General features: G+C 42.6%; 1 protein-coding gene and 2 long non-coding RNA genes across 9 annotated transcripts in view; 2 read left to right on the top strand and 1 right to left on the bottom strand.

The window, feature by feature from the left end:
• The window catches only part of LOC130923506 (beta-1,4-galactosyltransferase 3-like), a 31620-nt gene that overhangs the window by 3776 nt on the left and 3192 nt on the right, over positions 1-24652 (bottom strand). For both annotated transcript variants that reach the window (XM_057849284.1, XM_057849283.1), the window contains 3 exons: positions 9701-9993; positions 9343-9581; positions 3835-4025 (listed from right to left, as the gene is read on the bottom strand). In XM_057849284.1, the coding sequence (XP_057705267.1) occupies positions 3835-4025; positions 9343-9581; positions 9701-9845 (575 nt within the window). In that variant the 5' untranslated portion in view covers positions 9846-9993. The remainder of the gene's footprint in view (positions 1-3834; positions 4026-9342; positions 9582-9700; positions 9994-24652) is intronic.
• Positions 20432-23629, top strand: LOC130923511 (uncharacterized). 5 transcript variants are annotated; one of them, XR_009064720.1, is made up of 10 exons: positions 20432-20599; positions 21013-21046; positions 21122-21220; positions 21286-21392; positions 22621-22681; positions 22752-22803; positions 23000-23068; positions 23178-23291; positions 23375-23444; positions 23573-23629. It is a non-coding gene; the product is annotated as an uncharacterized LOC130923511 (long non-coding RNA). The 5 variants fall into 5 exon arrangements; XR_009064717.1 differs by lacking the exon at positions 21013-21046 and having other exon boundaries at positions 22752-22799; XR_009064716.1 differs by lacking the exon at positions 21013-21046.
• The window catches only part of LOC130923510 (uncharacterized), a 226808-nt gene continuing 225818 nt past the window's right edge, over positions 23663-24652 (top strand). For both annotated transcript variants that reach the window (XR_009064715.1, XR_009064713.1), the window contains exon 1: positions 23663-23802. This is a non-coding gene — a long non-coding RNA (uncharacterized LOC130923510). The remainder of the gene's footprint in view (positions 23803-24652) is intronic.

The following is a 24652-nucleotide window of genomic DNA, read 5'->3' as shown; positions in this document are numbered from 1 at the left end:
TTCACAAGTGTATGTAAACTTTTGACCACAACTGTATAAAACCATTACATCACAAACAAAAAATTTTACAGTGCAAAAGATCAACACAATTTTAGCCATTGATAATCAAAATGGGGGGCTGGTCGACCTTAGATTGACCTATAAAAGTAATGTAAATATCTAAAAAATGATACTGTAGCAGCACAAAAGAAACATTTTACAGCACAAACGACTGACATCCTTTTTATATAAAAGTGCCCTGAACTTAACAAAGACCCAAATGAACTAATCGCCTACTATTAACAGCGACCAATAGGACTAGTGATGACTCGAATTTTTCAAGATACAGGGGTATGAAAAAGTATCTGAACCTTTTGGAATATCTCACATTTCTGCATAAAATCACCATCAAATGTGAGCTGATCTTTGTCAAAATCACACAGATGTAAAAACAGTGTCTGCTTTAACTAAAACCACCCAAACATTTATAGGTTTTTATATATAAATGAGAATAGTATGCAAACAATTACAGAAGGGGGAAAAATTAGTAAGTGAACCATCACATTTAATATTTTGCCCCCCCTTTGGCAGCAATAACATTGCTGTAGCTGCAGATCAGTCTGGCACATCGATCAGAACTAATCTTGGCCCATTCTTCTCGACAAAACTGCTGTATAGTTCAGTCAGATACCTGGTGTGTCTGGCATGAATTGTTGTATTTAGGTCATGCCACAGCATCTCAATCGGGTTCAAGACTGGACTTTGACTTGGCCACTCCAGAACGTGTATTTTGTTCCTGTGAAACCATTCTGAAGTTGATTTACTTCTTTGCTTTGGATATTGTCTTGTTGCAGCATTCATCCTCTTTTTAGCTTCAGGTTTTCCTGCAAAACATCCTGATAAACCTTTAATGTAATTCTTCCATTAACGATTGCAAGTTGTCCAGGCCCTGAGGCAGCAAAACAGCCCCAAATCATGATGCTTCCTCCACCATGCTTCGCGGTGGGGATGAGGTTTAGATGTCGGTGAGCTGTTCCATTTTTCCTCCACATACAGTGCCTTGCAAAAGTATTCGGCCCCCTTGAATCTTGCAACCTTTCGCCACATTTCAGACTTCAAACATAAAGATATGAAATTTAATTTTTTTGTCAAGAATCAACAACAAGTGGGACACAATCATGAAGTGGAACAACATTTATTGGATAATTTAAACTTTTTTAACAAATAAAAAACTGAAAAGTGGGGCGTGCAATATTATTCGGCCCCTTTACTTTCAGTGCAGCAAACTCACTCCAGAAGTTCAGTGAGGATCTCTGAATGATCCAATGTTGTCCTAAATGACCGATGATGATAAATAGAATCCACCTGTGTGTAATCAAGTCTCCGTATAAATGCACCTGCTCTGTGATAGTCTCAGGGTTCTGTTTAAAGTGCAGAGAGCATTCTGAAAACCAAGGAACACACCAGGCAGGTCCGAGATACTGTTGTGGAGAAGTTTAAAGCCGGATTTGGATACAAAAAGATTTCCCAAGCTTTAAACATCTCAAGGAGCACTGTGCAAGCCATCATATTGAAATGGAAGGAGCATCAGACCACTGCAAATCTACCAAGACCCGGCCGTCCTTCCAAACTTTCTTCTCAAACAAGGAGAAAAGTGATCAGAGATGCAGCCAAGAGGCCCATGATCACTCTGGATGAACTGCACAGATCTACAGCTGAGGTGGGAGAGTCTGTCCATAGGACAACAATCAGTCGTACACTGCACAAATCTGGCCTTTATGGAAGAGTGGCAAGAAGAAAGCCATTTCTCAAAGATATCCATAAAAAGTCTCGTTTAAAGTTTGCCACAAGCCACCTGGGAGACACACCAAACATGTGGAAGAAGGTGCTCTGGTCAGATGAAACCAAAATTGAACTTTTTGGCCACAATGCAAAACGATATGTTTGGCGTAAAAGCAACACAGCTCATCACCCTGAACACACCATCCCCACTGTCAAACATGGTGGTGGCAGCATCATGGTTTGGGCCTGCTTTTCTTCAGCAGGGACAGGGAAGATGGTTAAAATTGACGGGAAGATGGATGCAGCCAAATACAGGAACATTCTGGAAGAAAACCTGTTGGTATCTGCACAAGACCTGAGACTGGGACGGAGATTTATCTTCCAACAGGACAATGATCCAAAACATAAAGCCAAATCTACAATGGAATGGTTCAAAAATAAACGTATCCAGGTGTTAGAATGGCCAAGTCAAAGTCCAGACCTGAATCCAATCGAGAATCTGTGGAAAGAGCTGAAGACTGCTGTTCACAAACACTCTCCATCCAACCTCACTGAGCTCAAGCTGTTTTGCAAGGAAGAATGGGCAAGGATGTCAGTCTCTCGATGTGCAAAACTGATAGAAACATACCCCAAGCGACTTGCAGCTGTAATTGGAGCAAAAGGTGGCGCTACAAAGTATTAACGCAAGGGGGCCGAATAATATTGCACGCCCCACTTTTCAGTGTTTTATTTGTTAAAAAAGTTTAAATTATCCAATAAATTTTGTTCCACTTCACGATTGTGTCCCACTTGTTGTTGATTCTTGACAAAAAATTAAAATTTTCTATCTTTATGTTTGAAGCATGAAATGTGGCGAAAGGTTGCAAGGTTCAAGGGGGCCGAATACTTTTGCAAGGCACTGTATGTGTCTTACTCCCAAACTATTCAACTTTGGTTTCATCAGTCCACACAATATTTTGCCAAAACTTCTGTGTCCAAGTGCCTTTTTGCGAATGTTAAAAGGGCAAAAATGTTTTTTTTTAGACAGCAGTGGCTTCCTCCGTGGAGTCCTCCCATGAACACCATTCTTGGCCATAGTTTTACATATACTTGATGTGTGCACAGAGTTATTGGTCTGTGCCAGTGATTTCTGTAAGTCTTTAGCAGACATCTAGGGTTCTTTTTTACCTCTCTGAGTCTTCTGCGCTGAACTCTTGGCGTCGTCTTTGGTGGATGGCCACTCCTTGGGAGAGAAGCAACGGTGCCAAACTCTCTCCATTTGTAGACAACTTCTCTGACAGTCAATTGATGAACATCCAGACTTATAGAGATGGTTTGGTATCCCTTCCCAGCTTTATACAAATCAACAATCGTTGATCACAGGTCTTCAGACAGCTTTTTTGATGATGCACATCATACTATGCTTCTCATCAAGACATTTTTACCAGTTGTGTGTTTTATAGTGGGCAGGGCAGCATTAAGACAGTCATCAGTGATTGGGCACACACCTGACTTAAATTTTTTGGGTAAAAATTGGTTTCAATTGCTCTTTGAGTCTCCTTAGGCTGAGGGTTCACTTACTTACCCCCCGTCATTGTTTGCATGCTATCCTCATTAAAATTTGAAAACCTATAAATGTTTGGGTGATTTTAGTAAAAGCATACACCGTTTTTACATCTGTGTGATTTTGACAAAGATCAGATCACATTTGATGGTGATTTTGTGCAGAAATGTGAAAGATTCCAAAAGGTTCAGTTAGTTTTTCATACCACTGTATGTTTTTAAGATTATGATCCCATTGCAATTCGATGCCGATACAATACCCAGATTTTTAGACCAGTAAAGATAATTTTAAAAATTATACAACCACTTAATGACAAGTCGTATTTTTTGTATTAAAGTAAGCCCTGCTAGTATACGTGTTCTGTCGACAAAGATTACATGATGCTCTGTTACTATCTTTTGTTTCTAAAGAGATGTAGTTCCACACACCTTTACCCATTTGTCAGACCTTGGATTTTTTTGGGCGAGTTCCCACTAGTTGAAAACAAATCAAATAAATCAATTCAATAAAAAAATATCAGTGAAAACAACCTGTAATCAAACTTATCAATGGCCACCGCCAAGTGCATTGGGTTGTAATTGTCACAGGCGTAGGTGTTGCGGTCGTCCTCGGCCAGCAGGTCCACGTCATGGAGGATAATGCAGCTCCAGTCATCGTCTCGGAGAACTTCCACGATGCCGGCGTTGAAGAGAATGCCTTTGTTGAAGGTGCCGTCACCCCACTGGAAGATGTCCAGTCATGCGGCTCTCAAAAACTACATTCACACTCTTTCAATTTGTTTTTCACTAGTACAGTATATCCATTTGAAGGCGGAGGGTTGGCAGCGAATGAAAAAATGTGTTGTCACGCTACTAAAATTTTCAACTCATTATCGATACTCAAAAAAATAATGGATACTATTTTCGATTAGTGCTGCAACGATTAATCGATTAAAACTCGAGTAATTCGGCTACAAAAAAGCTTCGAATAAAATTTTGCTGCTTCGAGGATTCGTTTAATTACAGTGACGTTGCGATGCTTTGTTTTCAAAGTGTTACATTTAGTTTTATTGATTTAGGTGGATACACTGGCCTCTAGTGGCAACAGTGAATATGCCACAACTCGTCTAACATGTCTGAATCCAGCTGCTCCCTGTTCAGACTAACAAAAGGTATTTTTTTGTTTGAGCTCATATGTTTGTTTATGCATTTGTTATGTACAGTGTATCACAAAAGTGAGTACACTCCTCGCATTTCTTCAGATATTTAAGTATATCTTTTCATGGGACAACACTGAAAAAATGACACTTTGACACAATGAACAGTAATCTGTGTGCAGCTCATATAATAGACTTAATTTATTTTCCCCTGAAAATAACTCAAAATATAGCCATTCATATCTAAACCCCTGGCAACAAAAGTGAGTACACCCCTTTGGAAAAACATACATCCCTAAATGTCCAAATTGAGTACTGCTTGTCATTTTCCCTCCAAAATGTCATGTGACTGGTTACAGGAGGGCTGTCAGCATTGCTGCAGAATTGAAGAGGTGGGGGGGTCACCCCAGGAGGAAGCCTCTTCTGAAGACGGTACACAAGAAAGCTCGCAAACAGTTTGCTGAAGACATGTCAACAAAGCACATGGATTACTGGAACCATGTCCTATGGTCTAATGAGACGGGCGTGCTTTCTTGTGTACTATCTTCAGAAGAGGCTTCCTCCTGGGGTGACAGCCATCCACACCAATTTGATGTAGAGTGTGGCGTATGGTCTGAGCACTAACAGGCTGACCCCCCACCTCTTAACACTTGTTTGTTTTACATATCCTAAAATTCATTCCGCAACCTAGGAGTTCTATTTGACCCAGACTTATCGTTTAAAGCTCATATTAAACCAGGGGTCCCCAAACTACGGCCCGGCCCGCAGCCACATTTGGTCCGGCCCCCTGAACAAAAAAAAAAAGAAAATTGTAAAAAAAAAAAAAAAAAAAAAAAAAATTTTTTTTTTTTTTTTTTTTTTTTTTCAATAGAGTTATTTATGTCCTGGCTTTTTTCTGTGAAGAACTGAGCAATGGTTATTTGGTTATTATCTATTTAATTAATACAGTATTATTATATTATATTATATTATATTACATAATATTATATTATATTATATTATATTCAGGGGTGCACATAAGTGGTCCGCACATGCGTACTGGACGTAGACAAACGCGCTGGCCCTCAACGGCTTCCATACGCTTTTGCGTACCGATGGCTGACCACTCTATTTGCGGCGGACACGAGAAAATAACTTCTCAAAATGTCGATGAGGCAGGCCACACTGAGTAATTACTTCCGTGTTCCCCCACCCCCGTCAAAAGACAGACAGACGACAGAGACGTCACCGGAGCTACCGAAAAAAAGGACTTTTGCTGAAAAGTGGCTACAGGAGGTACCATGGTTAGAAGCGAATGATGCTCGCACGGAAATGCGGTACAAAATGTGCCGTGAGAATCCCAATGTCGCCGATTAGAGCAACGCATTTTATGTAGGGTCAAAGAATTTCAGCCATCCAAACTTTGAAAAGCACGAAAAAAACAGAGAGCATGTGGCAATTAAGCAAACTATCGATGTCAAACAGGACCCCACTCGCCCTATGGACATGTGGCGGAATAGGGCGGAATAAAGGTAATGAACAGCGACATGCACTGACAAACGTGTTTTTGCTCGCATTTTACAAAGCTAAACATGCACGTTCAATGAGGTCTTATGAGGAGGACATCCCACTTTTAAAAAGGCTTGGAGTTAATGTGGGAGCCGCATAATGCCCTTTATTTTGAATTGGTGCTTTTATGTTTATTTCTTTACATTTCACTTCAAAGTAATGGCAATTTTGTTGTGCCAGTTGATGTTAATTAAGCATTAACTGTTAATATAATTAATCAAAGTTAATTGGCTCTAAGTAAAGCTTGTCATAAATTTATCGCATCAGGTGGGTCGGCTCTCAAGCTCAATGAGGACCAAGTCACATCTCCAGGTCCTCCTCTGAGAACCTGGGCAAAAAAATTATGTGCACCCCTGATTATATTATATTATATTATATTATATTATATTATATTATATTATATTATATTATATTATATTATATTATATTATATTATATTATATTAAGGGCTGTCAAAGTTATCGCGTTAACGGGCGGTAATTAATTTTTTTCATTAATCACGTTAAAATATTTGACGCAATTAACGCATATGCCCCGCTCAAACAGATTAAAATGACAGCAGTGTCATGTCCACTTGTTACTTGTGTTTTTTGTCTCCCTCTGCTGGCGCTTGGGTGCGACTGAATTTATGCACCATGAGCATTGTGTAATTCTTGACATCAACAATGGTGAGCTACTAGTTAATTTTTTTGATTGAAAATTTTACCAATTTTATTAAAACGAAAACATTAAGAGGGGTTTTAACATAAAATTTCTATAATTTGTACTAAAATCCATCTTTTAAGAACTACAAGTCTTTCTATCCAGGAATTGCTTTGACAGAATATTAATGTTAATGCCATCTTGTTGATTTATTGTTATAATAAACAAATACAGTACTTATGTACAGTATGTTGAATGTATATATCCGTCTTGTGTCTTATCTTTCCATTCCAACAATAATTTACAGAAAAATAAGGCATATTTTAGAGATGTTTGAATTGCGATTAAATCGATTAATTTTTAAGCTGTGATTAACTCGCTTAAAAATTTTAATCGTTTGACAGCCCTAATTATATTATATTATATTATACTATATTATATTATATCATTTTTATTTTATTTACTTTGGTTCCGTGAAGAATCCAGAAAGGGTTATTTGATTGTGGCTTTCTGAAAAACAATACATTTTTACATTTAGGCACTCCTGCAATCGTCACACTTTTTCTGTTACAAACTGACCCCGGCCCCTCATCAGAGAAGAGAAGGGTTATGTGGCCCTCACAGGAAAAAGTTTGGGGACCCCTGTATTAAACAAACCTGCAGAACAGCCTTTTTCCACCTGCGCAATATGGCCAAAAATAGAAATATTTTATCTAAAAATGATGCAGAAAAATTAATACACGCGTTCGTTACGTCTAGATTGGATTACTGTAACTACCTACTTGCAGCTTGTCCTAAAAGTTCTCTAAAAGGTCTTCAGCTAGTCCAAAACGCAGCAGCAGGACTCTTAACAGGAACTAATAGAAGAGAGCACATCACCCCTGTACTCCAGGCCCTTCACTGGCTTCCAGTCGAGTTTAGAATTAAATTTAAAATCCTCCTTCTTACTTTACAGACCATTAATGGGTTGGGGCCGTCATATCTCACCGATGCTCTGGTTCCATACGGCCCCAACAGAACACTCCGCTCTCAGAATGCAGGTCTACTGGTAGTTCCCAGGGTTTCTAAAAGTACTGTCGGAGCTAGAGCCTTTAACCACCAAGCCCGTTTTATGGAATCAGCTTCCAGCTAGTATTAAAGAAGCCGAGACAGTCTGTACATTTAAGATTAGACTAAAAACGTTCCTATTCGACAAAGATTATGGTCAGGCTAGTTGAAGTCGGACTAGACTCACAGTTCAGTCTTAGCTGCACTAGAAGCTATAATGCTGGGGGAAGTACAGCCACTGAGTCCTATCTCCTTTTTCTCACTCTACCTACCACTTGTCTTACTTTATTTCTATTTTTCAATGTTAATATCTAGTTGACTAGTCTCTTCAACACTAGTCATCCGGTGTCCCCTGGGGCTATTTTTCAGCTGCAGCCTCCTGACTATCCGGACCACTGGCTGGATGGACGTCCTCGTCGCCACTTCCGTCTGGTGTCGCTAGATGGACCTCTTCTTGTTCCTTTACTCTATTGCATCTTTACAAACTGCAACTCCGTCTGCTAATTCCCATTGGCAGTCCGGGTGCATCCTGTCTATCCATCCTGGGAGTGGATCTCTCCTGACTATCCGGACCCCTGGCTGGATGGACGTCCTCGTCGCCACTTCCGTCTGATGTGGCTAGATGGACCTCTTCTTGTTCCTTTACTCTATTGCATCTTTACAAACTGCAACTCCGTCTGCTAATTCCCATTGGCAGTCCGGGTGCATCCTGTCTATCCGTCCTGGGAGTGGATCTCTCCTGACTGTGGTACTCCACAAGGTTTCTTATTTCTCCCAGAGAGTTTTGGAGGTTTTCCTTGCCGACATGGAGGGTCGAAGGATGGGGGATGCCCAGGACTTGACCTTTATTTATTTCATCTCTATTTATTTCATCTGCTGTTTCTGACTGTGTATCATATTGCCTCTGCAAAGCCCTTTGAGACAACCTTGTTGTGATTTAGGGCTATACAAATAAAATTGAATTGAATTGAACTCAGTGAATGTTCGTAATCCGATTATTCGAACTAACTGATGGATAGATTAATTGATTATATAAATAATCGATTCCGGCAGCCCTATATTCGATACTACATAAATGAAAAAATTTAATGTGATTCTTTCATTGACTCTTTCAGTGTTTCTTTGAGGTCTAAAATGTCTCTAAACCAGTGGTGCCCGAGTTCGGTCCTCGAGAGCCCCTATCCAGCTTGTTTTCCATGTCTCCCTCCTTTAACACACCTGAATCAAATGGTCAGCTCATCAACAAGCTCTGTAGGACCCTGATAACAATCCTAATTTTTTGATTCAGGTGTGCTGGAGGACGGTGACATGGAAAACAAGCTGGATAGGGGCACTCGAGCAACAGACTTGAGCACCCTTGCTCTAAATTAGGGGTCAGCAACCCTTGTCCTCGAGTGCCACTATCCAGCTTGTTTTCTATGTCTCCCTCCTTTAACGCACCTGACTCAAATAATCATGATCGTTATCAGGCTCCTGCAAAGCGTGCTGATGAGCTGATCATTTGATTCAGGTGTGTTAAAGGAGGGAGACATGGAAAACATGTTGGATAGTGGCACTCGAGGACTAGGATTGCTGACCCCTGCTCTAAATGATACATTGACCGTCATGATCGGATGAATTGTGCCAGCCCTTCAAATGCAATCCTGACTACGGTGTGTGGCCTTACCTGTTCCACCACGTAGATTTTGTAGTAGATCTGCTGCCTCTGCAGGAAAGGATGAAGGTGGTCCAGGAGATAGCGCAGGTGCGTCAGCCGGGCCCGGTACGGTATCACAATGGCCGTGCGGTGCCGAGATTGGCAATGCGGCGGACGGTAGAATCCGCCTGGCGACACCAACGTGCTCCTCCTTCCGATCTCCGCCAACGTCGGGGGTGACGTGGGCAGATGCACGGGTCGGGGTCCCACTGCAAAACGCGCCATCGTTCAAACTGGGACGTCGCTTAATGTTTCAGCGCCAGTGATGGCCGTACGGAAGGGATGTCTCGCTGTGTGTGTGCAGCGAATGACTTTTTTGCTTTCTCACCCAGCAGCGGGGACTCCACGCGGCAACCGCTCAGTGGCGGGGGCGCCGCCAAGAGGGTGCTGTGGAGGGCAAAGGTCGCCACCGTCAAGCCCGCCAGCAAGGCTAGCATGCGCCGGAGCCTCCGAAGGCGCCGGGAACACACCATCAGGGAAAAAGTCCTCTGGATTGGCAGCAAGTATAGGACCGAAAAAAGGATTCAGAGGTCACATGGGCAGACTATAAATGCAGGGTGGAGTCCGAATCCGAAGATTCCAAAAAGACTAGAGGACTTTAGACAGGCCTGAACACTCTATCTGTTGGAAAGAGAAAATATTGACACATCAGCTTAACTCTGGACTGGTGCCATTGGATGCAAACAATGATCATACAGCCATGTGAAAAAATCAGGACATATATTCTAAGAAATATTCAGTTCTTCATTAAAAAAAAAATGTTCACATAATCTTGTTTTTCTTTATCTCTGGCAAAGAAAGTGACTTAATTGCAGGTAAACAAGAAAAATTAACATTGTTTTACTCATTATACCAAATATATCAACCAAAATGCATATTCTAACTAAGGAAAAAGTTAGAACACCCTACCACATAATAGCTAGTGTTACCCCCTTTGGCTGAAATAACTTCAGTGTGACGCTTTTTGTTGCCTTCTACCAGTCTTTGACATCGGTCTGAAGAAAGTTTGCCCCACTTCTCAACGCAGCTGTGAGATGTTTGAGGGGTTTCTTGCATGCACAGCCCGTTTCAAGTTACCGAACAGCATGTCAATGGGATCATGATCTGGGCTTTGACTCGGCCATTCCAGGGCTCTCCATTTCTTCCTCTTCAGCCAGGCCTTGGTGGATTTACTGGTATGTTTTGAGTCATTCTCCGTTGTCCAGTTTTGCATCAGCGTTAATTTTTTCACGGATGATCTCACATGTTCCTCAAACCTCCACTGATACACAATAGAATTCATGGTGGATTCTATGATGGTGAGCTGGCCAGGAGCTGCTGCAGCAAACCTTCCCCAAACCATGACACTTTCACCTCCATGCTTCACAGTTGGTATGAGGTTCTTTTCCGAGAATACTGTATAGGGTTTAAAGTGCATGTGACACGAAAAAGCATGTCTAATTCATAATACACTGTCATGCCATGTCATATCCTGTTTTATTTTGAAGGCTTCACCCTCCTTGTGTCTGCGTACTTGCCCTTCCTCTGGTCACCTAATCACCTATTGTCTCCACCTGCTCCCAATTAACCCCTGTATGTATATATTGCCTTAGTTTCCCTTGTCTTGTGCAGAAGTGTCTTTCGTCCAAGGTCAGTCACGTCAGCCTCTCGTCATAGCCTACCGTCATAGTCTATTATAGTTCTACTGAATGTTATCCTCCATTGGAGCGCTTTGTGTTTGAATTTTTTTTATCTTCGCTATCTTGGCTTTTTTCCTCCATTAGGAGCGTTTTGTGTTTTTGCCTTTCCTCCCTTATGGAGTGCTTTTTTGTTTGAACCCTGATCGTGGTTGCTTTGACTTATTCCTCCATTGGAGAGTTTTTTGTTTGTACATTTTTCTCATTCCCGCAGGTCAGCGGGAGAACCTGTTTTCAAAATAAAAGTTTTTGCCTGAACCTCCGCAGCTGAGTCCGCCTCGTCATCCCGGTCTGATAGAACACTTCTGCCAGAAATGGACCCAGCGGAGGCCCCCGAATTGTTTGCCACGCTCCGAGAGCAATCTGGTCGTCTCACCCGCCAGGAGGACTTCCAAGCCACGATGGCTGCACAGCTGGTCCAAATGAACAATCAGCTGATGGAGCTCACAGCCCGGCTACTCCCAGCACAACCAGCTTCCGTTTCCAATAACCCTGACTGCCCCCCTCTGGTTTCTTCCTCCCTGGTTCCTGGAAGAGGACCAAGATTGGCGCCGCCAGAGCGATTCTGCGGGGACCCAGGTACTAGCCAAGCTTTCATCACGGAATGCAGTATGCACTTTGACTGTTCCCCCCACGAGTTCACCACCGACCGCTCTCGCATTGCCTTCATGGTGTCCCACATGTCTGGACGGGCCCGGGCCTGGGCCATGGCGGAGTGGGAGCGCGATTCACTATCATGCCATGTCTTGTCCTCATTTAGAGACGCCCTAAAGAAGACGTTTGACCCCGTTTGTTCTGAGCGAGACCGAGCCAGAGAACTCAGCAGCCTGCATCAAGGTAAAGACTCAGTCAACGACTATGCTATTCAGTTCCGTACCCTGGCCACGGGTTGTGGCTGGTGCCACACTGCCCTGTATGACACTTTTTTCAAGGGACTCTCTCCCACTATCCGGGATCGACTCGTACCGCTCAACCTTCCAGAGGGGTTGGACGACCTCATCGCTCTAGCCATACGCACTGACTACCGTCTTGAGGAGCTTAGCAAAAGCCGACCTATCCACGCTGTGAGACCGCCTCCTGAGTCGCCGGAGCGGTCCGAACCTCTCCGCGCTCACACCCCGCCGTTCGCACCTCAAAGGGACCATAACGATACAGTACCAATACAACTCAGACCCACACGTACATCCCCAGAGGAGCGCAGACGCCGATACCAGGAGAGACTGTGTTTCTACTGTGGGAGCTCGGGACACCTGGTGGCAGTTTGCGCCGCCCGCAGAGCTAAGCCCAGCCACAACAATCAACCTGTGTGTGCCACTCCTCGTTCTACGACCACTGTTCAAGTAAAACACGGGTCCTCCTCACATACACTCCCCGCTCTCATTGACTCCGGCGCTGATGACTGTCTGATGCCATGGACGGTTTGCAACCTTCTGGGTCTACAGGCTGTCCCACTCGACCGACACCTGGTGGCCAGATCCCTCAATGGAGAGAGACTGTTTACAATCACCCATTCCTGCGAACCAGTAGAAATCACACTCCAAGGACACACTGAGACCATGTCATTCCATTTGTTTCCTGCCCAAGCTCGGTCATTGGTTTTGGGACTCTCATGGCTTCGCAAACACCAACCCCACATTGAGTGGAACTCCGGGTCCATATTGGGGTGGGGTGGGGACTGCTGGGGACGTTGTCTGGCTATTGAGAATGCTGGGGTTGGCGATCCTGGTGTTGGTGAGACTGTGATTAATAAGTTTTCTCTTTCTGTCACTCCAGAGCTAGAGATCGACTTGAGCACCGTCCCCGAGTGTTATCACCACCTACGCCAGGTTTTTAGTAAGACCCGAGCCCAGTCTCTGCCACCCCACCGTCCCTATGACTGTGCTATTGACCTTATCCCGGGCTCCACTATCCCCAGGGGGCGCCTTTATCCTATCTCCGGTCCTGAAAAAGCCGCCATGCGTGAGTACATTCAAGCTTCCTTGAAAGCAGGGCTCATCCGTCCTTCCTCGTCCGCAGCTGGGGCGGGCTTCTTTTTTGTAGGCAAGAAAGATGGGTCACTCCGTCCCACCATAGACTACCGTCAGCTCAACGACATCACCATCAAAAATCGCTATCCACTCCCCCTCATGTCTTCAGTATTTGACCAATTGCAGCAGGCCAAAGTCTTCACTAAATTAGATCTACGCAACGCCTACCACTTAGTCCGTATTAGAGAGGGAGACGAGTGGAAAACGGCCTTTAACACCCCAGATGGCCACTATGAGTATCTGGTTATGCCCTTCGGCCTCACCAGTGCACCTGCATTCTTCCAAGCTTTAATCAATGACGTCCTCCGTGAATTTCTTGACCGTTTTGTATTCGTCTATCTGGATGACATCCTTATTTACTCCCCAGATTTAGCCACCCACAAGCAGCATGTGGAATCAGTTTTGAAACGCCTTCTCACCCACGACCTTTATGTTAAAGCCGAGAAAAGCGAATTTCATGTTGACTCAATCTCCTTCCTGGGCTTTATTATAACCCCTGGGGGGGTCCAGATGGATCCAGCCAAAGTAGACACAGTGGTTAACTGGCCGACACCGGGCAGTCGTAAGAAGCTTCAGCAATTTCTTGGGTTCGCAAACTTTTACAGGCGGTTTATCCGCGGTTTTAGTACCATTGCAGGCCCTCTCCACGCTCTTACGTCCACCAAGGTGCATTTCGAATGGACCCCTGCGGCAGAGGCAGCGTTCCGGGCCTTGAAGAACCGCTTCACCACAGCCCCCATCCTGACCATGCCTGATCCTCGTCGTCAGTTTGTGGTGGAGGTCGACGCATCCTGTGAGGGCATTGGGGCTATACTGTCCCAGCGAGCGGAGCATGATGGGAAGATGCATCCCTGCGCCTTCCTTTCCCGCCGCCTATCTCCAGCTGAGCGGAACTACAATGTGGGCGACCGTGAACTACTCGCCATCAAGACCGCTCTGGAGGAGTGGCGGCATTGGCTCGAGGGCGCAGAGCAACCCTTCATAGTTTGGACAGATCATCGAAATCTAGAGTATCTAAAGACAGCTAAGCGACTCAATTCTCGCCAGGCCAGGTGGGCGCTCTTTTTTGACAGATTTTCCTTCTCTATCTCTTACAGGCCGGGGTCCCAGAACATCAAAGCAGACGCCCTCTCACGCCTCTATGACCCCGAGCCTGTAGCCAAGGAACCTGAAACCATCCTGCCACTGAATTGTGTGGTAGGGGCGGTAACTTGGCAAATAGAAACGGAGGTTAAGCAGGCATTAGGGGGGGTCCGGACACCTCGGGGGTGCCCAGAGAACCGACTATTCGTCCCGGCTGACCTACGTCCCCGGGTGATCCAATGGGCCCACTCCACGCCGCTTTCCTGTCATCCGGGAGTCAGGCGCACCATGCACGCCATCTCCCGGAGGTTCTGGTGGCCAGGCATGGAGCCGGAGGTCCGGGAGTACGTCGAGGCTTGCTCGGTCTGCGCCCAAAACAAGACGTCCACCAGACCACGCATGGGCCTTCTTCAACCCCTCTCGATTCCCTCCAGACCATGGGCTGAAATTTCCTTGGATTTTGTCACGGGGCTTCCTGTATCCCAGGGAAACACAACAATCCTGACCGTAGTTGACCGCTTCTCCAAGATGGCCCACTTCATAGCCCTGCCTGCCTTGCCCTCTGCCAAAGACACTGCAGGGATCATGATGCGGGAGGTATTCCGCATTCATGGCTTCCCCCGGGACATTCTCTCGGACCGGGGGCCACAGTTCGTGTCACACTTTTGGAGGGAATTCTGCCGCCTCATCGGGGCTAAGGCCAGTCTCACGTCAGGATACCATCCGGAGTCCAACGGCCAGACCGAGCGCCTCAACCAACAGTTGGAGACCGGCCTCCGGTGTTTGGTATCCCAGAACCCATCCACATGGAGCAACCACCTGGTCTGGGTGGAATATGCCCACAACACACTTCCCACCTCCGCCACAGGTATGTCACCCTTTAAATGCGTCCATGGCTACGATCCGCCTTTGTTTGCTGCACAGGAGCGAGAGGTCTCTGTCCCGTCTGCCTATGCCTTGGTCCGCCGTAGCAGACGCATATGGGAAGCAGCTCGCCAAGTCCTCGTCCGCCAAGGGGATCGAGTGAAAAGGGCCGCAGACCGCCACCGACGCCCAGCACCCGCCTACCAGGCGGGACAGCGAGTGTGGCTAAGCGCACGAAACCTTCCCCTCCGGGCCACCTGCCGGAAGTTGGCCCCCCGCTTTGTGGGTCCATTTCCTGTATCGAAGGTTGTAGGCCCAGCAGCGGTGCGTCTACGTCTTCCACGCTCCCTGAGAGTCCACCCCACCTTCCACGTCAGCCAAGTCAAGCCTGTGGTGGAGAGCTCAATGGTGCCTATGCCGCGCCCTCCACCTCCTCTGGACATCGACGGCGGCCCTGCCTATCAGGTCAAGAGGTTGCTGGCAGTGCGACCCCGAGGTCGGGGCCGCCAATACCTGGTGGACTGGGAGGGCTACGGCCCGGAAGAGAGACAATGGGTTCCTTCGCGGTTCATCCTGGACCCCTCGTTGATCAGAGACTTCCACAGGGACCACCCCGACCAACCTGGACCGTCTGGTAGCCGGTCCTAGAGGGGGGGGTTCTGTCATGCCATGTCATATCCTGTTTTATTTTGAAGGCTTCACCCTCCTTGTGTCTGCGTACTTGCCCTTCCTCTGGTCACCTAATCACCTATTGTCTCCACCTGCTCCCAATTAACCCCTGTATGTATATATTGCCTTAGTTTCCCTTGTCTTGTGCAGAAGTGTCTTTCGTCCAAGGTCAGTCACGTCAGCCTCTCGTCATAGCCTACCGTCATAGTCTATTATAGTTCTACTGAATGTTATCCTCCATTGGAGCGCTTTGTGTTTGAATTTTTTTTATCTTCGCTATCTTGGCTTTTTCCTCCATTAGGAGCGTTTTGTGTTTTTGCCTTTCCTCCCTTATGGAGTGCTTTTTTGTTTGAACCCTGATCGTGGTTGCTTTGACTTATTCCTCCATTGGAGAGTTTTTTGTTTGTACATTTTTCTCATTCCCGCAGGTCAGCGGAAGAACCTGTTTTCAAAATAAAAGTTTTTGCCTGAACCTCCGCAGCTGAGTCCGCCTCGTCATCCCGGTCTGATATACACGCTGTATTTTATGCTCCTGAATGATATGGACCGCTTGGATGTGTGTGGAAGCGATCGCTATATTTATTTAGTTTTTTCAATCCCGCGCCATGAAAATGAGTGACTTCCGGCTTCGGTCTTGCATTGAGGAGGAGGGCGCTGTGACGTGTACGGCTGAAGGCGTCCTCTTCATTAAACAGCGGTAGTGTTGTGTATGAGGACTAAGAATTCAGCTGATTTTGCAGATTAATACGTTTATTTTTCGCATCACGCCAGCCAAACGGCTGCAGAAAAATCTCGCTTTATGAGGGAGAGGCGTGTGCGCCTTTTTGGAGTTTCAAAAGGTTCCCATTCACCGTGGATATTGGCCAAGCTCTACTACTGTGGGACCATTGGACTTACGAGGAAGTGAGTAAACATCTTGTTTTGTATTATGTCAAATATTAATACAGCGATTACAATGTAAACACTACAAACTTTCTTTAAATAAAGGACTACTTACGTTTGATCATTGATAGGCATGTAAAAAGCTCTCCTCGTGCACATTAGCTGCACGTTAGCTGCACAACAACTGCAGCCGCCCTCCTCCGGGGAACGAACTGTAAATTGCTCTCCGCCGGGCGGTTTGCCGATCCGCAAAGACAATCGACAACCCAGTCGTCATGTCAAATAATCCGGGCTAGTTATGTGTGATTTTCCGTTTCAAAGACTTTGAAACATCACTGGGTTTGGGTTAGCATGTCGGCTAGCTGTCACGCCTCTTGGTTTGTTTACATTCTCCGAAGCCGGGGAAGGGAAATGACTTACGTATGTCCGATTTAGGTGTCATAAAATATCGTTCGGGAGGTGCGACAGTAAAGGTGAAGTCGACAGTTTTGACCGTTATGGAGTAATTTTGCCATGTCGTCCTGAATAAGTGCATTTTTATTATTTCATATTCCATTTAGCACAAGACTGGTATTTGTCATGACCATGCCATTTATTTAGCAATTAGGGAAAATGGATAAAAAGAATATCCTTTAAAAATATTGAAGTAAAGAGACAGCAACGATGACATTTTGCAGCTCTCTTCGTCGCGTTTTCCTCGTTGTGAATAGTTCCGCCTCGACGACCTGACTGGTCCTTCTCAAGCCATTTATTTAGCTATTGGGGAAAAATACTTGGATAAAAAAAAATTTCCTGTAAAAATATTGGAGTAGAGAGACTGAAACAATGGCATTTTGCGGCTCTCTTCGTCGCGTTTTCCTCGTTCTGAATAATTCCCCCTCAATGGGCTGAATAGTAAAACCGATGAGCCCAGTCTCCCGCTGACGTCATCCACCTGTTGGGGACGCTAGAGCCCTATAACGGTAGGCGTGGCTAACCGGCAGATAAAAAGACTAATTTCTCGTCATCTGCGCTTTGCTAAATTATTGTATATAGTTGAATCATCTCAAAATATGATTATAATTCACATAATAATGCTATTTGAGACTTTTTTTCTCCTGTCGTATGCTCTTTAAAGCAAAAAAACATGTCCTCTGTTCTGGTGTCCAAATAATTCAATTTTAGATTCATCTGTCCAACGAACATTATTGCAGAAGTCCTGGTCTTTGTCTACATTCACTCTGGCAAACTTCAGTCTGGCCTTCATGTTCTTCTTGGATAGCAACCTCCCAAGAAGGTTAAACTTTTGAAGTCTCTTTCTGATTGTAGAAGCATGCACTTTCACACCAACAGTAGCAAGAGCCTGCTGTAGGTCCCGTGATGACATTACAGGGTTTTTGGAGACCTCTTTTAGTATCTTGCGGTCTGCTCTTGGGGTGAACTTGCTTGGACGGCCAGACCTGGGCATGTTGGCAGTTGTTTTGAATGTCCTCCACTTGTAGACTATTTTCCGGACAGTGGAATGGGTGATTTTATATTCTTTTGAGATCTTTTGAAAACGCTTACTAGACTCATAAGCGTCTACAATCTTCTTTCTGAAGGCCTCAGACAGCTCCTTTGATCTCACAATGGTGTTTTCTCTCACTTCACCAGTCAGGGGCACACCAAACTAAATGTGAGGTTTAAATAAGGCAACCCTCCTTCAGGGTGTAGGTTTGCATAGTGACGGTAGGGTAACTTTTAAGGATGCTCAAATTGTCCCTACCAACTTTTAGGCAACCTTATTTGCATGATATAATGAGTTCAGTCCATAGGTAATTTAGATTGTCTCCCCATGTGTTGTAAGGGTAGAATTGACCCAACCATTAAGTGAATTATTATTGTTATGTTCACACTTACATTTACCCCTTTTCACTTGCTGAATGTACTGGCCCATTTTCCCCCCTTAAATGCACTTTTGATTAGCTAATGACTTGCCACCGCCCCACACACGCACAAAGCGTAGACACAGACATCATGCGGCCCCCTGCATCAGAGTTAGCATAACATTAAACTGTGAACTTGTTAACCGGCAAAACTCAAGTTGGAAGCTGCTTAGAGAAAGAGGTGCACTGTATGTGTTTTTTTATTGTTAATGTTAATTAAACTGTAAGAAATATAGTAAACAGGAGTAGGTACAAATATGGTTGAATGTGTGAAGGCATCAAAAACAAATACAAGAAAGTATTATTATTATGATTAGCCAAGTACCGTATTGGCCTGAATATAAGACGGTGTTTTTTGCATTGAAATAAGACTGAAGAAGAGGGGGTCGTCTTATGTTGGCGGTATAGACCTTATACCCATTCACGACGCTAGAGGGCGCCAGATATCATTGAAGCGATGTTCTGTCATGACAGATCTAAGCTACTCTCAAGTTTAACCAGTTTGCATTATTTGATTGCAATGTTTTTCCTTATTCAGATTAGTTTTAAGACTACAGTTATAGTTAGACCTCACTTTGATGGTTAATGCAGTTATTGCAATTTTGTTGTTTTATCACAATAGATTGGTTTATTTACATTTCAAAAACCAGAAGCCATTCATTTACGAATGTGATTGCACTTTTGTTTACATATTTAAATGTTCAGATATTAAGATTTGAATGAGGCAAAATAACATGCTTTTCCCCTCAAATATATTGTTATAATCATTTGTTTCATATGTACTGTAATTATTTTCTGTATACAAATTAATTTGGTGTTCAAAAAGTCTTGAAAAAGAGGGGGTCGTCTTATAATCAGGGCGGTCTTATATTCCGGCCAATACGGTAGTATTATTCGGGTATTTAGTGAAAAAGAAATCATTTTGGTGATCTAGTAGTCTCAAGAGAAGGAAACTTTTTTAAAAAGAAATAGTGAATGTAAGATGATTTTAAATTTAGCTTTTAAAAAATATGTTTTTATTGCTTTATTTTAGGGCTGTCAAAATTGTCGCGTTAACGGGCTGTAATTAATTTTAAAAATTAATCACGTTAAAATATTTGACGCAATTAACGCACATGCCCCACTCAGACAAGATTTAAATGACAGTACAGAGAAATGCCCACATGTTAATTGTGTTTTGTGGAGTTTTGCCGCCCTCTGCTGGTGCTTGGGTGCGACTGATTTTATAGGCTTCAGCACCAATGAGCATTGTGTAAGTAATTATTGACATCAACAATGGCGGGCTACTAGTTTATTGTTTGATTCAAAATTTTACAAATTTTATTAAAATGAAAACATTAACGGGTTTTAATAAAAAAATTCTATAACTTGTACTAACATTTATCTTTTAAGAACTACAAGTCTTTCTATCCATGCATCGCTTTATTAGAATGTTAATAATGTTAATGACATCTTGTTGATTTTTTGTTATAATAAACAAATACAGTCCTTATGTACCGTATGTTGAATGTATATATCCATCTTGTGTCTTATCTTTCCATTTCAACAATAATTTACAGAAAAATATGGCATATTTTATAGATGGTTTGAATTGCGATGAATTACGATTCATTAATTTTTTAGCTGTAATTAACTCGATTAAAATTTTTAATCGTTTGACCGCCCTACTTTATTTATTTAGTTATGTTTACCTTTTATTTATAATTTAATTTTTTTCCCCAAATCTAAAATCTATTTATTTATTACTTTTGTCGTTTTGTTTTAACCGAAGCTTGAAAAAAAATAATTTTGTGTTTGGCTGGTGAGGATAAACGGTACTGAAGATGAATTTTTGCAGTTTTGTAATTGTTTAGTCAATCGTAAATGTCACCACCGGAAGTGCTTTATTTTGAAAGCAAACTCACGATGCCACATCCCGTTTGCTTCCCCGACTGCCGTCCACTTGAGAGGAGTCTGGCTGCAGCCCGCCTCTCTCAGTACCCTGCGCCGCTCTTCTCAGTACCCATCCCGCAGACAGGAAATGACGCAACACCGCAGCTCTCAGTCCCCTCAGACCGGAAATGTCGTCAACCCTTGCGACGAAAACAAGTTACGTTATTTCACCTCTCGCGAAAAAAACACGGTAAGTGGCCGCACTGAAAAAAAGTTTTTAAAAGCGTATGCATGTTTAAAAATGTTAAATAGTTAAACAAGACTTGCGGTGAAAATATGAAGTGTTTATTCTGAGTTGAAAAGACCGTACTTATATCTAGTATACTTAATGTAATTTAAATAATGTCTTCCTTTACTAACTGCATGTGACTTTGCTCTACTTATATTGTTTAATACGTACTGATGAATTCAGCAGCGAATTCGCTAATGCTGCTAATGCTTTTTACATTTTTTTTTCACAATGAACAGTCTTCTTTGTGTAGTTTTCATTATATTGCACTCTTATTTTTCATTATGTACATGCCTGCAATTCGCAGCTCGCTGTTTTTGTTGTTGTATGGTATTGTTGTTTTGCCTTCATTTGTTTTGTCTGGTCCTTTGTAGTTTGAATGTTGTCACATGATCCAAATAGGACAAGGTTGTAATTTTTTCTTGATATTGTTACTCTGCTTAGCTATATATTTTTTCATTATTTTGTTTTTTTTTTTACTAGCTGCAAGATCACCACCCCATTGGGAAGAAACTAAATCACGACCCCCAAATGGTAGTCTTCCCATGCAGATACAGGGATGTCACACAGATCCAAATGGAAGTAAGTAGCATAAATATTAATGTACTTTAGATTTTGGACTGTGCTGAATACTTTTTTTTTGATAGACATCGAACACTGTAAAACCCACTGTGCAGACAGGACCAATGGTGACAATATAAGACCATGCCGAGCTTCATGGACGCTTCAAACTCATCCTGCCCAGGAACGGCTGGTATGTTTTATGTCTGAGACAAATGTTGTGCTCAGTGGAAATCTGGATAGGCTTATTATTCCTTATATTAGTTAACAATTGGACATAATTGATTATTTACTCTTTGTTTATTTAACCAATCAACATTCTCATTAGCTTATGCAAATCTTGAATATAAAGAGGCCAGAAATGGTGTTGATTGTCTAAAAAAAGAAAGTTTGATTGACACGTGCTGACTTTTGGAACGTTGGCCTGAACAATGAAATGGAATCAACTGTGAATTTTGAGGATTTAGTTTCTCTAAAGAACATAATGTCACTTGTACAATTAAGTAAAATGTAACTTTTTGTTTTTGTTTTTTTGCAGATATGAAATGCATATTTATAACTTGTCTAACAAGTAGCTCATTCAAAGGTATAAAAAAGTATTTTTTTGGCGTGTGTAGGGTATTATTTTAACTATGTAGCCTACAGAATGCTTGTATGGGCTCATGTAGGTGTCTGCGTACGTTTGTATTTATATAACATATGTCCGTGTGTATAGATTATGTATTTTTCAGGGAAGGACCATATTTGTGGCTGACCCCTATGTTGTTGCAACATGGTGAAAGCCTACAGGATGTGACCCACACATGCATCTGCCTGTAAGGCTGATTAGTAACAACTACAACTTGGAGCATTGGTTCATTTTCAAAGAACAGTCAAATCATAACAAATTAAATGATCCAAATTCCAATTATTTGTGGGAAGAAAAACAGATCCAATCTTGAGATCAGAGAACTATTGTTATCTCTAATGAAATTCAGTAACCATTCATATTGGCATGGCGTTTCCATGATGATCCAGAATAGCCTTGTTTGGTTTTGAAGGTATGTTCCAGTCGATCCTTTTATTTTGCCCCTTCAATTAAAGCAGAATTGCACTCCAGATGATTCATCCAATCATTTGAAGCAAAATTCTAAAATGCCACTCTAAAATTGCGAATGTTTTGTTTCAAGGGCATTGGCCCGGTCTCAACATTGGTAGGGACGAATATAATGCAAATAAGGTTGCTCAAAAGTTGGTGGGGACAACTTTAGCATCCTGAAAAGTTGGTCGTGTTATGTCCCTACCGTCCCTATGCAAACCTACGCCCTTGTTTTGTTTGCATGAATCATTTAAACCTGACTGGTTGGTGTTCTTATGCATGGAAACACGTTTGTAATTGTTTAACTACTGTATTTAATATAAACCGATATTTTCAATTGCAGAAAACGTTGACAGTCAATCAACAGGGGGACATGGAAAGAGAGGATTGGAAGTGAAATAGAGGTATTTGTAAAAGTGTGTATTCATTGATTCAAAACTTGAAGGAAGTGACTCGGTTAAATTCTTACGTTAGGGTTTTTCGGGACAGCCATAGGGGAAGGACTGTGGCATCTTCATGTTGGTAGGTGAGTTAAACTGTCCAATTTTGTCCTCTGTTATATTTGTATTCATTTATCCATTTGTAGTATGCTCTTTGCACTGTTCTGGATGCTCTCTTTGAGTTTAACCATTGTAAAATGAAGTTCACCGAATCATTCAAATTGGGCTACAAAATATCCTTGTCGTTATTCTTTATTTACACTTGTTTTTAATTTTTGTTAGACTGATATGCCAACTCTGAGGAAGTGGCGGTGTATATTGCTAGTGGACAATTTCAAACTTGGGTGCATGGTAAGTCTTTGAAACTGTTGATATGGCATTCATAGGAAAGTAGGTGCACAGCACCTTAATTCTTTGTTGGAAAATGTGGAATACTTATTTTTGTATTTTTTCAACTTAGGTGAGCCACAGGAAAGAGTTTGCCCATTGGACAGATAAGGCAAAAGCATTACTGCAGGGTGAAGTGCCACCAGTCTATCAGCTACAGAAGTGAAATTTGAATATAATTGCTGAGGTCAGCTTTTAAAGACTTTTTAGTGTCCATTACTCTGACGCACTTTTGAACATGTCCCCCTTTATTCACTGATTTTTTTTTAGGAAGAGGTGCAACCACAGCTCCTTCAAGTTAGTGGTGGCCCACTCCAAAAAGATATGGCGGGAAAAAATGGTAAGATTGTTTATATATCTAGTTTAATGCAATGCCTGAAAAGAAAAATCAAGTATAAAATTAACAAAGCATCATTTTTATTATGTAATATTCAAATAGCTGTTTTCTTTCTCTTTTCCAATGAACAGTTTTGGTAAAAGGATTGTGCAAGACAGCACAAAAGCCTCGGACAGGGCGGCGGGGCGGGGGGGGGGGGGGGGGGGGGGGGAATCAATGCAGTAGGAGTTCCCAAGCATCCTGCAGATGGAAGAGGATGAGCACGAACTACAATGTCTTGGAGCCATTCAAGTTCTGTTTCAACCATCTGGAAGATGGATTTACCTTTTTTGAGGAGATTGTTGACCAAAGAAAATATCTGGTATTCTCTCAATAATAATAAAAAAATAATAAAAATAAAGTTTACCATATTAGAACTGGTTGTATTGAGTTCATTTTTCTACACTTATAAATTAGTTGTTTTTTTTCTTTTATCCCAGATGTTAGTTGTAGGTAGTTTTAATTACCTGTGATGAAGGCTTGCCGAAAAATGTCAGGTAATTAAAACAACCTACAACTATTGTCTGGGATAAAAGAAAAGAACAACTAACACATGACAACTATTTTGTCATTTCTGTTTGAAATAAAGGTGCCTTTCCTGGAGCAGAAAGTTTAATATAGTTTCTGAATTAGTTAATTAGGATCTTCACCCACATGAGTGAATTTAAGTAGCAAAATGAAAGACAAAATTGGTTTGGTTGCAACATTGAGAGAATATTACGTTTTTGATACATTAAATTGTAATGAAGCTATATTAATGTGTCCGTTCATAAAAATGTAAGGATGACAGCAATTTCTAATAATTCTCAATTGGAGTATATTTTACAATTGACAAACTAAAGTACACACTGTGATAGGTCACATGCGATCTCTCAGTCACCAATTAAACCTTTATTGCAGTAGTGTGTATTTTAATTTTGATGTACTGTAACAGTGTTTTTCATTTTGGTAAAATCAGCAGGCTTTAACAAACTGACCGCGCTTAAAGAGTTAATCTCCCGATTTCACCAAATCAATTTAAGGAGCATGGAAATAAATTATTATTTAAATAATAATGAGTGATGCTGAAACCGAAAATAAAAGACGTGCGAAAAGGAAAGTAAACTAGTATTTACGTTCGAATGGACGCTAACTATTACGATAAAACCGGAAGCTCGGAGCTCGAGCGCTGT

The sequence above is a fragment of the Corythoichthys intestinalis genome, chromosome 10 (assembly GCF_030265065.1).
Source record: "Corythoichthys intestinalis isolate RoL2023-P3 chromosome 10, ASM3026506v1, whole genome shotgun sequence".
NCBI classification, from domain to species: Eukaryota; Metazoa; Chordata; class Actinopteri; order Syngnathiformes; family Syngnathidae; genus Corythoichthys; species Corythoichthys intestinalis.
This window is presented reverse-complemented; position numbering and strand designations above follow the sequence as displayed.